Raw genomic sequence first — 14,697 nt, forward strand, 5'->3', positions numbered from 1 at the left:
AAAATACGATTGGAAGTTGATTGAAAAAGTAGTGAAAAAGGTTGATATAAACATTAAATTAATGATAACGCCCGTGCACCGTAAAGGTGAAGGCACCGAGCACCTTCCCCAGCACGTCCCATTACAAGCGTGCTCGGGGCATGCTCCCTCTACCATGCTATACAACAAGCAGTCTTGTGCTTATATGCAGCATTATGAGTTCACGATGTAAATAAAGATCGGATACAGATGAAACCAATAACAATTAACAATGTTGATACGAAAGATATACAAAGGGGAGATGAGTAGATTGGATTGAAGATGGCAACAAGATGAAGTTGACCTCTCGGTTTTTTAAGAGAGACTTTCTTTAACCAAAACCAGCAGGTTTCTCATTTGAATGTAGTTTTTATTATTTTGAACAAAATATTATATTGATCCTAGCATACACTTTTTATTCAGATCAAAAAAGTCAAACATAACATCATACAAACAAGTTTTCAATCAGATTGGTAAATTACCCGTAACACACTAGGGCGAAGATAAAAATGATTCCAATAATTAGGAGTGGTGATGCTGCATTAAAACCAGTATCATGCTGGTGAGTTCTTTGTTGATGGAGTCCATGAGCATGATGATGTCCACCAAAGTTAAATCCAGGCACTGCATTTGGAGGATGAGCCGCGTTTCCATACATAGGATGACCCGTAAACGCATTCATTTGCACATTAAAGAATGACGGAATCAAACCACCAAACGAAAAAGTGAAGTTCCCAAAACTTGCAGTCATTGCAGGCCCAAAACCACCCATGGGTCCAAACCCAAACCCAGGTTGACCAAACGCATTTCTATCTGGTGGAGGAGCAGTTTCTGGTCTCTGACCAGCGGGTCGATGTGGAATCTCGACACCAGGAACAGATTTTGACCGTGGATCAGTTGAGTTCTTTCCTCTTCCATATAAAGGCACTAATTTTTCCTCTTCGATTAAAGCCTTACAAACAGGGCATTCTTGTGATTGAGAATGAATGTGAAGCCATTTGTAAAGACAAGGCCAGCAAAAAAGATGACCACACAATGTAACAATCGGATCCTGCGCTAAATCAAAGCATATATTGCACTCAAAATTTCCAGCATCACCGTTGTTGGAATTGTTATCGTTTGCAGTAAACGGGCCATGGGTTGACGGGCTTGGCACTTCCCCAAACCCAGCTGACATCTCTCTCAGCACAAATTATCAAACACCCTATAAGTACCCAAAATATAAAAGCCATAAATAATAATTACTCCGTATTAGAATCAACACACACACTGACACACACATAGAACAAGGTAAAAAGTACATTTACTTACAGATTGAGGATCGTACTGAAGTGCTCGTTAGCATCGAAAAAGCTACAGAAAACTTCTATATTCTCTAAGTTATCAATGTTATATTTCGTGCTTCGTCTTGTTATAAATTTTTAAGGCTTCAGCGAATCTCTAAACCTACCTTGCTTTCTATTTAATATTATTAATCCTATCCTAACCCTAAATTTAATAACTGTTTTTTTTTTTTTTTTTTTTTTTTTTTTTTGTTTTTTTTGTTTGAAGCGAAATTTAATAACTGTAACCCATCCAAATACACAAATTCATGTATTGATTGCTAACACACTATAATTAAAGTCGTACTCCAGTAGATCATGTATAAAGAAGTAGCCCTAATTCAATCACCTAACATGAAATCTCAAATCTAGAAAACCCTAAATAAACAAAAGAACAAGTTAATCAAGCTTTCTAGGGTTTCATGAACACAGAAGTCAACTGAATATAATAACCATAAAATCAATAATAAAAATGAAATTACAACACAATTTCGATCATCATTTAATTCAATAATACGTAAATATAATAAAGTTAATTAGGATCCAAAGAGATAAAGTTACCGAACGGATCTTCGAAATTGATACAGCAATCGGCGACCGGCGATGTACGGAAAAATAAAAAACGTGCTGATTGAGGCGTAGAATCAGAGGATGGCTGTAACTGGCTATGATTGTGAATGAATTTGTTCTGACTGGTAAATGGTAATCTTTTATTTATTGAATTATTGAAATTGAATGATTTTGTTTGAAGAATTGTCTTGGAGCTTCCGGTTTGGTATATTTGCTTCCGGTTTGGAGCTTCAATGTGTTTATCACCAAAATGCACAAATATTTTTTACCCCTTGGACCACAGCCCAAAAAAAAAAAAATTGACAAAATGCCCTCGCAAGACGCAAGGTACCTTGCGACCTTGCGTCCTTGCGTATTTTTCTAAAAAAATCACGGTTAAATGACATGTTTAAACCCGTCACTCCACACTTTCATCCGACTTCGCAAACACGCAAATAAACAGTAACACAGGGAATTCGCAAAAACGCAAGCACAAACGCAAACCCTCTTCATCGCTTCCATTACTACTACCAGATTCTCCTCCTTCATCATCTCCACCACCACCTAACCCCTCTTGCCACCACCGTGACCTCTTATTCTAGCCTACAAGCGTTTACACGAAGTATTAGGGTTTTCACGCAAAATAAATCGGGTTTTCACGAGGTAATCAAGCTAATAATCAAGGAATCAACCTCTCTACGATGGCGAGCGCCCAGGTTAGTGATTACTTTGTTATTTATGTGTTTTATCGGTTTATTTTGGGTTCGATGCGAATTGTATAAATGTGCACACCAACTGCTCGATGAAATGTCTCTTCGAGGTGTATTTGTGTTTAATGAAGTACAATCGTTGTTTTATGACATGCAACTGTATTTTAGGTTATATGGTCGAGTGAAACATACATAAACTGCTCGTAAAATTATGGAAATTAATCAGACGCAAGGCCTAGTTTGCGTGCTTGCGTACGCATCGTTAGTGGACGCAAGGTTATATTTGCGTCCTTGCGTGTCGCCAGAAACATGTCTTTGCGTCCTTGCGTTGGTCTATTAAACGGACGCAAGTTTTATCTTGCGTCCTTGCGTCCTTGTACTTTCTGCTGATTTTAAAGTTACTTATGCAGGGATTTGTGGAAGGAAAGTTAACGATGAAGAATAAGTTGAGCGTTATAGGGGATGTGAAGAAGGTCATGACTGAGAATCAAATTAAAAAGTTTAAAGAAACGTGTTTGGTCCATGGTTAGATCTAGAATACTTTGGTAATGATCTCGGGCTTGTACATTGCATGCTTCAACGGAAGAGTGTGTGGCCGGAAAGACTGGATAATTTTAAGTACCCCGATGAGCATGAGGATATATGGTTTCATTTTCAGAACAATTTTTCGATTAGATTTGGTCGCCGTGAATTTTGTCTTGTGACGGGTTTTTTGTTTAGTAGCCGGACGGACATGGCACATTACATCCCGAAGAATTATGACGTCCAGACCGCACCTATTAGACGACGTTTATTTAAGGGTTTTAAAGATTCTCAAAATATTTTGATTAGTGATGTTGAAAAGATGCTTTTAAAATCTGATCACAGCCGTATTAGTGACGATGATGTGGTGCGATTAGCAATTATCTTGATTGTAGAGAGAGGTTTTATGGGTAAACAAGGGATCCATGTTGTGAATAAAAAGTTTTTATGGCTAGTCGAAGAGTTATCGCGTGTTAATCAGTAGCCATGGGGGTCTCGTATTTGGGAGCCAACTTACGAAGCGGTTAGTGAAGGCTTTGTTATTCGTGAAAGCCAATTAGAGAGTGGAAAGGCGTACACTTTGGCGGGATTTATGTGGGATTTCAAGGTAAATGGTTGAATATTTGTTATTTAATGTTAATATTTAAGATGTAACATAAATTAAACTAATTGTTTTTTTATTTGTAGATTTGGATTCTCGAGTCTTACCGTCGTACCATTAAACCGTTTGCAAAAAAGACTGACAAGAATGGAGTACCGAGGGCTCTTTTTTGGAAGCGTTCATCTGCCGAGTCATTTGGAATGTCTGAATACCTTAAACTCCTACATATTCAGGTTAGTTACATTTTTAAAATGTTAGCCTATCCTAAATTGTTGCATAGTTTATCTGTTATCTGTTTACAGACAGGTTCTGGTATGGGCGCAAGGTATCCCTTGCGTCTTTGCGTGTGTTTTTATGTAGACGCAAGGTGTGAAATGTCCCGTTCTTATTGATTAAAAACGTTCCATATTAATTGATTTCGTTGCGAGGTTTTGACCTCTATATGAGACGTTTTTCAAAGACTGCATTCATTTTTAAACAAACCATAACCTTTATTTCATCAATAAAGGTTTAAAAAGCTTTACGTAGATTATCAAATAATGATAATCTAAAATATCCTGTTTACACACGACCATTACATAATGGTTTACAATACAAATATGTTACAACAAAATAAGTTTCTTGAATGCAGTTTTTACACAATATCATACAAGCATGGACTCCAAATCTCGTCCTTATTTAAGTATGCGACAGCGGAAGCTCTTAATAATCACCTGAGAATAAACATGCTTTAAAACGTCAACAAAAATGTTGGTGAGTTATAGGTTTAACCTATATATATATCAAATCAAAATAATAGACCACAAGATTTCATATTTTAATACATATCCCATACATAGAGATAAAAATCATTCATATGGTGAACACCTGGTAACCGACATTAACAAGATGCATATATAAGAATATCCCCATCATTCCGGGACACCCTTCGGATATGATATAAATTTCGAAGTACTAAAGCATCCGGTACTTTGGATGGGGTTTGTTAAGCCCAATAGATCTATCTTTAGGATTCGCGTCAATTAGGGTGTCTGTTCCCTAATTCTTAGATTACCAGACTTAATAAAAAGGGGCATATTCGATTTCGATAATTCAACCATAGAATGTAGTTTCACGTACTTGTGTCTATTTTGTAAATCATTTATAAAACCCGCATGTATTCTCATCCCAAAAATATTAGATTTTAAAAGTGGGACTATAACTCACTTTCACAGATTTTTTACTTCGTCGAGAAGTAAGACTTGGCCACCGTTGATTCACGAACCTATAACAATATATACATATATATTAAAGTATGTTCAAAATATATTTACAGCACTTTTAATATATTTTGATGTTTTAAGTTTATTAAGTCAGCTGTCCTCGTTAGTAACCTACAACTAGTTGTCCACAGTTAGATGTACAGAAATAAATCAATAAATATTATCTTGAATCAATCCACGACCCAGTGTATACGTATCTCAGTATTGATCACAACTCAAACTATATATATTTTGGAATCAACCTCAACCCTGTATAGCTAACTCCAACATTCACATATAGAGTGTCTATGGTTGTTCCGAAATATATATAGATGTGTCGACATGATAGGTCGAAACATTGTATACGTGTCTATGGTATCTCAAGATTACATAATATACAATACAAGTTGATTAAGTTATGGTTGGAATAGATTTGTTACCAATTTTCACGTAGCTAAAATGAAAAAAATTATCCAATCTTGTTTTACCCATAACTTCTTCATTTTAAATCCGTTTTGAATGAATCAAATTGCTATGGTTTCATAATGAACTGTATTTTATGAATCTAAACAGAAAAAGTATAGGTTTATAGTCGGAAAAATAAGTTACAAGTCGTTTTTGTAAAGGTAGTCATTTCAGTCGAAAGAACGACGTCTAGATGACCATTTTAGAAAACATACTTCCACTTTGAGTTTAACCATAATTTTTGGATATAGTTTCATGTTCATAATAAAAATCATTTTCTCAGAATAACAACTTTTAAATCAAAGTTTATCATAGTTTTTAATTAACTAACCCAAAACAGCCCGCGGTGTTACTACGACGGCGTAAATCCGGTTTTACGGTGTTTTTCGTGTTTCCAGGTTTTAAATCATTAAGTTAGCATATCATATAGATATAGAACATGTGTTTAGTTAATTTTAAAAGTCAAGTTAGAAGGATTAACTTTTGTTTGCGAACAAGTTTAGAATTAACTAAACTATGTTCTAGTGATTACGAGTTTAAACCTTCGAATAAGATAGTTTTATATATATGAATCGAATGATGTTATGAACATCATTACTACCTCAAGTTTAGTAGGTAAACCTACTGGAAGTGACAAGAAATGATCTAGCTTCAAAGGATCTTGGATGGCTTGAAAGTTCTTGAAGTAGGATCATGACACAAAAACAAGTTCAAGTAAGATTTTTGCTCGAATTAAGATAGTTTATAGTTATTGAAATTGAATCAAAGTTTGAATATGAATATTACCTTGAATAAGAAAGATAACCTACTGTATATAACAAAGGTTTCTTGATCTTAGATGATTACTTGGAATGGATTAGAAAGCTTGGAAGTAAATTAGTAAACTTGAAGGGATTTTTGAAGTATTCTTGAAGTGTTCTTCCTATGATGATTATAGCTTGATTCTTGAAGTGATTTTTGATGAAGATGATGATTAACTACTGGAAAAATACGTTCATAATAGTGTGGGTGTGTTGAGAGAGAATTAGAAAGAGATTTGGAAGTGAAATGGAGTGAATGATGAGTGTTAATTGGTGAGTGGTGAGTGGGGTTAAAAGGAGTTCTAGTTAGTTGACTAGCTCATGGTAGAAGTTAAAATTGATTAGTCATACATGACATAATCAAGATTGGAATCCCATGCTAGTTCCTATTGGTATATACCCATAGTAAGTACGTTTTGAAGCTGTGTATAATACGGGTAAGAATACGACTAGAATTCTTGATGAAAGAAAAGAATGGGAAAGTAACTGTAACCATTTTCGTTAAGTATGAGTGTTTTGATATATGTCTTGAAGTCTTCCAAAAGTATTTTAATACATCTAAATACACTACATGTATATACATTTTAACGGAGTCGTTAAGTCATCGTTAGTCGTTACATGTAAGTGTTGTTTTGAAACCTTTAAGTTAACGATCTCAATTAATGTTGTTAACCCATTGTTTATTATATCTAATGAGATGTTAAATTATTATATTATCATGATATTATGATATATTAATATATCTTAATATGATATATATACATTTAAATGTCGTTACAACGATAATCGTTACATATATGTCTCGTTTCGAAATCCTTAAGTTAGTAGTCTTGTTTATATGTATATAACTCATTGTTAATATACTTATGGAGATACTTACTTATCATAATCTCATGTTAACCATATGTATATCCATATATATATCGTCAAGTCGTTTTTACAAGTTTTAACGTTCGTGAATCGCCGGTCAACTTGGGTGGTCAATTGTCTATATGAAACATATTTCAATTAATCAAGTCTTAACAAGTTTGATTGCTTAACATGTTGGAAACATTTAATCATGTAAATATCAATCTTAATTAATATATATAAACATGGAAAAGTTCGGGTCACTACAGTACCTACCCGTTAAATAAATTTCGTCCCGAAATTTTAAGCTGTTGAAGGTGTTGACGAATCTTCTGGAAATAGATGCGGGTATTTCTTCTTCATCTGATCTTCACGCTCCCAGGTGAACTCGGGTCCTCTACGAGCATTCCATCGAACCTTAACAATTGGTATCTTGTTTTGCTTAAGTCTTTTAACCTCACGATCCATTATTTCGACGGGTTCTTCGATGAATTGGAGTTTTTCATTGATTTGGATTTCATCTAACGGAATAGTGAGATCTTCTTTAGCAAAACATTTCTTCAAATTCGAGACGTGGAAAGTGTTATGTACAGCCGCGAGTTGTTGAGGTAACTCAAGTCGGTAAGCTACTGGTCCGACACGATCAATAATCTTGAATGGTCCAATATACCTTGGATTTAATTTCCCTCGTTTACCAAATCGAACAACGCCTTTCCAAGGTGCAACTTTAAGCATGACCATCTCTCCAATTTCAAATTCTATATCTTTTCTTTTAATGTCAGCGTAGCTCTTTTGTCGACTTTGGGCGGTTTTCAACCGTTGTTGAATTTGGATGATCTTCTCGGTAGTTTCTTGTATAATCTCCGGACCCGTAATCTGTCTATCCCCCACTTCATTCCAACAAATCGGAGACCTGCACTTTCTACCATAAAGTGCTTCAAACGGCGCCATCTCAATGCTTGAATGGTAGCTGTTGTTGTAGGAAAATTCTGCTAACGGTAGATGTCGATCCCAACTGTTTCCGAAATCAATAACACATGCTCGTAGCATGTCTTCAAGCGTTTGTATCGTCCTTTCGCTCTGCCCATCAGTTTGTGGATGATAGGCAGTACTCATGTCTAGACGAGTTCCTAATGCTTGCTGTAATGTCTGCCAGAATCTTGAAATAAATCTGCCATCCCTATCAGAGATAATAGAGATTGGTATTCCATGTCTGGAGACGACTTCCTTCAAATACAGTCGTGCTAACTTCTCCATCTTGTTATCTTCTCTTATTGGCAGAAAGTGTGCTGATTTGGTGAGACGATCAACTATTACCCAAATAGTATCAAAACCACTTGCAGTCCTTGGCAATTTAGTGATGAAATCCATGGTAATGTTTTCCCATTTCCATTCTGGGATTTCGGGTTGTTGAAGTAGACCTGATGGTTTCTGATGCTCAGCTTTGACCTTAGAACACGTCAAACATTCTCCTACATATTTAGCAACATCGGCTTTCATACCCGGCCACCAAAAATGTTTCTTGAGATCCTTGTACATCTTCCCCGTTCCAGGATGTATTGAGTATCTGGTTTTATGAGCTTCTCTAAGTACCATTTCTCTCATATCTCCAAATTTTGGTACCCAAATCCTTTCAGCCCTATACCGGGTTCCGTCTTCCCGAATATTAAGATGCTTCTCCGATCCTTTGGGTATTTCATCCTTTAAATTTCCCTCTTTTAAAACTCCTTGTTGCGCCTCCTTTATTTGAGTAGTAAGGTTATTATGAATCATTATATTCATAGATTTTACTCGAATGGGTTCTCTGTCCTTCCTGCTCAAGGCATCGGCTACCACATTTGCCTTCCCCGAGTGGTAACGAATCTCAAAGTCATAATCATTCAATAATTCAATCCACCTACGCTGCCTCATATTCAGTTGTTTCTGATTAAATATGTGTTGAAGACTTTTGTGGTCGGTATATATAATACTTTTGACCCCATATAAGTAGTGCCTCCAAGTCTTTAATGCAAAAACAACCGCGCCTAATTCCAAATCATGCGTCGTATAATTTTGTTCGTGAATCTTCAATTGTCTAGACGCATAAGCAATCACCTTCGTTCGTTGCATTAATACACAACCGAGACCTTGCTTTGATGCATCACAATAAATCACAAAATCATCATTCCCTTCAGGCAATGACAATATAGGTGCCGTAGTTAGCTTTTTTTTTCAATAACTGAAAAGCTTTCTCTTGTTCATCATTCCATTCAAATTTCTTCCCTTTATGCGTTAATGCAGTCAAGGGTTTTGCTATTCTGGAAAAGTCTTGGATGAACCTTCTGTAGTAACCAGCTAGTCCTAAAAACTGGCGTATGTGTTTCGGAGTTTTCGGGGTTTCCCACTTTTCAACAGTTTCTATCTTTGCCGGATCCACCTTAATACCTTCTTTGTTCACTATGTGACCGAGGAATTGAACTTCTTCCAACCAAAATGCACACTTTGAAAACTTAGCATACAATTCTTCCTTCCTCAATACTTCTAACACCTTTCTCAAATGTTCACCGTGTTCTTGGTCATTCTTTGAGTAAATAAGTATGTCATCAATGAAAACAATGACAAACTTGTCAAGGTATGGTCCACACACTCGGTTCATAAGGTCCATGAACACAGCTGGTGCATTAGTTAAACCAAACGGCATGACCATAAACTCATAATGACCGTAACGTGTTCTGAAAGCAGTCTTTGGAATATCATCTTCTTTCACCCGCATTTGATGATACCCGGAACGTAAGTCAATCTTTGAATAAACAGACGAGCCTTGTAGTTGATCAAATAAGTCGTCGATTCTCGGTAGTGGGTAGCGGTTCTTGATGGTAAGTTTGTTCAACTCTCGGTAGTCGATACACAACCTGAATGTACCATCTTTCTTCTTGACAAACAAAACAGGAGCTCCCCACGGTGATGTGCTTGGTCGAATGAAACCACGCTCTAAAAGTTCTTGTAATTGGCTTTGCAGTTCTTTCATCTCGCTGGGTGCGAGTCTGTAAGGAGCACGAGCTATTGGTGCAGCTCCTGGTACAAGATCTATTTGAAATTCAACGGATCGCTGTGGGGGCAATCCCGGTAATTCTTTCGGAAATACATCGGGAAATTCTTTTGCAATGGGAACATCATTGATGCTCTTTTCTTCAGTTTGTACTTTCTCGACGTGTGCTAGAACAGCATAGCAACCTTTTCTTATTAGTTTTTGTGCCTTCAAATTACTAATAAGATGTAGCTTCGTGTTGCCCTTTTCTCCGTACACCATTAAGGGTTTTCCTTTTTCTCGTATAATGCGAATTGCATTTTTGTAACAAACGATCTCTGCTTTCACTTCTTTCAACCAGTCCATACCGATTATCACATCAAAACTCCCTAACTCTACTGGTATCAAATCAATCTTAAATGTTTCGCTAACCAGTTTAATTTCTCGATTCCGACATATATTATCTGCTGAAATTAATTTACCATTTGCTAATTCGAGTAAAAATTTACTATCCAAAGGCGTCAATGGACAACTTAATTTAGCACAAAAATCTCTACTCATATAGCTTCTATCCGCACCCGAATCAAATAAAACGTAAGCAGATTTATTGTCAATAAGAAACGTACCCGTAACAAGCTCCGGGTCTTCCTGTGCCTCTGCCGCATTAATATTGAAAACTCTTCCGCGGCCTTGTCCATTCGTGTTCTCCTGGTTCGGGCAATTTCTAATAATGTGGCCCGGTTTTCCACATTTATAACAAACTACATTGGCATAACTTGCTCCGACACTACTTGCTCCGCCATTACTTGTTCCGACACCATTTGTTCCTTTCGTTCTGTTAACCCCTGGTCCGTAGACATCACACTTCGCAGCGCTATGACCATTTCTTTTACACTTGTTGCAAAATTTGGTGCAGAACCCCGAGTGATACTTTTCACACCTTTGGCATAGCTGCTTCTGATTGTTGTTGTTGTTGCGGTTATTATTGTTGTTAAGATGATTGTTGTGGTTGCTGTTGTTGTTGTTGTTGTTGTTGGGCCGTTTGTTGTAGTTGCGATTGATGTTGCGATTGTTAGGATAGTTGTTGCGATTATTGTTATAATTGCTGTTGTTATTGTATTGGTGATTCTTATCACCGTTTTCCTCCCACTTTCTTTTGACTTGCTTCACATTGGCCTCTTCAGCAGTCTGTTCTTTAATTCTTTCTTCAATCTGGTTCACTAGTTTGTGAGCCATTCTACATGCCTGTTGTATGGAGGCGGGCTCGTGTGAACTTATATCTTCTTGGATTCTTTCTGGTAATCCTTTCACAAACGCGTCGATCTTCTCTTCCTCATCTTCGAATGCTCCCGGACACAATAGGCACAATTCTGTGAATCGTCTTTCATACGTGGTAATATCAAATCCTTGGGTTCGTAACCCTCTAAGTTCTGTCTTGAGCTTATTGACCTCGGTTCTGGGACGGTACTTCTCGTTCATCAAGTGCTTGAATGCTGACCACGGTAGTGCGTACGCATCATCTTGTCCCACTTGCTCTAGATAGGTATTCCACCATGTTAACGCAGAACCTGTAAAGGTATGCGTAGCGTACTTCACTTTGTCCTCTTCAGTACACTTACTTATGGCAAACACCGATTCGACCTTCTCGGTCCACCGTTTCAATCCGATCGGTCCTTCGGTTCCATCAAATTCCAAAGGTTTGCAGGCAGTGAATTCTTTGTAGGTGCATCCTACACGATTTCCTGTACTGCCAGATCCAAGGTTATTGTTGGTATATAGCGCAGCCTGTACTGCGGCTATGTTTGAAGCTAGAAAAGTACGGAATTCCTCTTCATTCATATTCACGGTGTGTCGAGTAGTCGGTGCCATTTCCTTCAAAATAGTTAAATGGAACAAGTTAATCATACAGAATATTAAGAGTAGTTAATAGTATTTCGTAGCATAATATGAACTCATTTATAAAAGCTTTTTCTTCATATTAGCGTTTTATAAGTTTAAATTCGGGTAGTACCTACCCGTTAAGTTCATACTTAGTAGCTAATATACAATTCAACTACTACAATTCTATATGAAAAACTGATTGTAATAATATTTCGCGTTCAAACTTTTACACAGTATTTTACAAACTTACAATACCGCTTATTTTACATATAGCATGAAATATAGCACACAATAAATTTGATACAAGATGGTTGTGAAGATAATTCTAGCTAGTACACAAGTCGTTCAGCAAAGGCAATAAAGACACGTAATTCATACGTCCAGAAACAAGTCATGCATTCTGGTTTTACTAGGATTACTTCCCATCCTTGGTCTTGTGGAACATAACCGTTATGGCCGTTGATAAGACAGCGTGTTGTAACGTCGTCAAAGGGACGAGGGTTACGTAATGACCAACAGTCTCGTAATAACCTAAAAACCTCATTTCTTACCCCAATTACCGACTCCGTCACTTGAGGGAACGTTTTGTTTAATAGTTGTAGCCCGATGTTCTTGTTCTCACTTTGGTGAGAAGCGAACATTACTAACCCGTAAGCATAACATGCTTCTTTATGTTGCATGTTAGCCGCTTTTTCTAAATCACGAAGTCCTATATTTGGATATACTGAGTCAAAATAATTTCTTAACCCGTTGCGTAAAATAGCATTTGGGTTCTCCGCAATATATGCGTCAAAGTAAACACATCGTAACTTATGGATTTCCCAATGTGATATCCCCCATCTTCCGAACGAAAGCCTTTTATAAACCAAATCATTCTTGGAACGTTCTTCGAATGTCTTACAAACTGATCTCGCCTTAAATAGTTGTGCCGAGGAATTCTGACCGACTCTAGACAAGATTTCATCAATCATGTCTCCGGGTAGGTCTCTTAAAATATTGGGTTGTCTATCCATTTTGTGTTTTTATACTGTAAAATAGACAAGAGTTAGATTCATAAAAAAATACTTATTAATACAAGCAATTTTTACATATATCATAAAGCATAAGCACACTATATTACATATATTACACCACACGAATACAACTATCTTATTCCGACTCGCTTGTTTCTTCTTCTTTGGTTTTGGTTCGTTTTCCCAAGTTTCTAGGGATATATGATGTTCCCCTAATACGAGCCGTTATTTTCCACATTGGTTTAGAAAAACCTGGTGGTTTAGAGGTTCCCGGGTCATTGTTACAACTTAAGGACTTCGGGGGTTGACGATACATATAAAGTTCATCGGGGTTGGAATTAGATTTCTCTATTTTTATGCCCTTTCCCTTATTATTTTCTTTTGCCTTTTTAAATTCAGTTGGGGTAATTTCTATAACATCATCGGAATTCTCGTCGGAATCCGATTCATCGGAGAATTGGTAATCCTCCCAATATTTTGCTTCCTTAACGGAAACACCATTGACCATAATTAACCTTGGTCGGTTGGTTGAGGATTTTCTTTTACTTAACCGTTTTATTATTTCCCCCACCGGTTCTATTTCTTCATCCGGTTCCGATTCTTCTTCCGATTCCGATTCTTCTTCTGGTTCCGACTCTTCTTCCGGTTCCTCTTCGGGAACTTGTGAATCAGTCCACGAATCATTCCAATTTACATTTGACTCTTCATTATTATTAGGTGAGTCAATGGGACTTGTTCTAGAGGTAGACATCTATCACATAATATCAAACGCGTTAAGAGATTAATATATCACATAATATTCACATGTTAAAAATATATAGTTTCCAACAAAATTTGTTAAGCAATCATTTTTCAAATAAACACGGTCGAAGTCCAGACTCACTAATGCATCCTAACAAACTACATAAGACACACTAATGCAAAATTCTGGTTCTCTAAGACCAACGCTCTGATACCAACTGAAATGTCCCGTTCTTATTGATTAAAAACGTTCCATATTAATTGATTTCGTTGCGAGGTTTTGACCTCTATATGAGACGTTTTTCAAAGACTGCATTCATTTTTAAACAAACCATAACCTTTATTTCATCAATAAAGGTTTAAAAAGCTTTACGTAGATTATCAAATAATGATAATCTAAAATATCCTGTTTACACACGACCATTACATAATGGTTTACAATACAAATATGTTACAACAAAATAAGTTTCTTGAATGCAGTTTTTACACAATATCATACAAGCATGGACTCCAAATCTCGTCCTTATTTAAGTATGCGACAGCGGAAGCTCTTAATAATCACCTGAGAATAAACATGCTTTAAAACGTCAACAAAAATGTTGGTGAGTTATAGGTTTAACCTATATATATATCAAATCAAAATAATAGACCACAAGATTTCATATTTTAATACATATCCCATACATAGAGATAAAAATCATTCATATGGTGAACACCTGGTAACCGACATTAACAAGATGCATATATAAGAATATCCCCATCATTCCGGGACACCCTTCGGATATGATATAAATTTCGAAGTACTAAAGCATCCGGTACTTTGGATGGGGTTTGTTAAGCCCAATAGATCTATCTTTAGGATTCGCGTCAATTAGGGTGTCTGTTCCCTAATTCTTAGATTACCAGACTTAATAAAAAGGGGCATATTCGATTTCGATAATTCAACCATAGAATGTAGTTTCACGTACTTGTGTCTAT

General features: G+C 36.6%; 1 protein-coding gene across 1 annotated transcript; it reads right to left on the minus strand.

The window, feature by feature from the left end:
• Positions 1 to 294: 294 nt before the first annotated feature.
• Positions 295 to 2,109, minus strand: LOC139840180 (uncharacterized). The gene is made up of 2 exons (XM_071830408.1): positions 1,902 to 2,109; positions 295 to 1,222 (listed from the first exon to the last, which is right to left on the minus strand). Exon 2 carries the CDS (start codon positions 1,193 to 1,195, stop codon positions 497 to 499), a length of 699 nt encoding a protein of 232 aa, XP_071686509.1. The 5' UTR covers positions 1,196 to 1,222; positions 1,902 to 2,109; the 3' UTR covers positions 295 to 496.
• Positions 2,110 to 14,697: the final 12,588 nt, after the last annotated feature.

The sequence above is a fragment of the Rutidosis leptorrhynchoides genome, chromosome 4, assembly GCF_046630445.1.
Source record: "Rutidosis leptorrhynchoides isolate AG116_Rl617_1_P2 chromosome 4, CSIRO_AGI_Rlap_v1, whole genome shotgun sequence".
NCBI lineage: Eukaryota > Viridiplantae > Streptophyta > Magnoliopsida > Asterales > Asteraceae > Rutidosis > Rutidosis leptorrhynchoides.

Bases quoted from the DNA above. Each gene is read 5' to 3' on its own strand.
- LOC139840180 (XM_071830408.1), bottom strand. From the start codon at position 1,195: ATGTCAGCTGGGTTTGGGGAAGTGCCAAGCCCGTCAACCCATGGCCCG.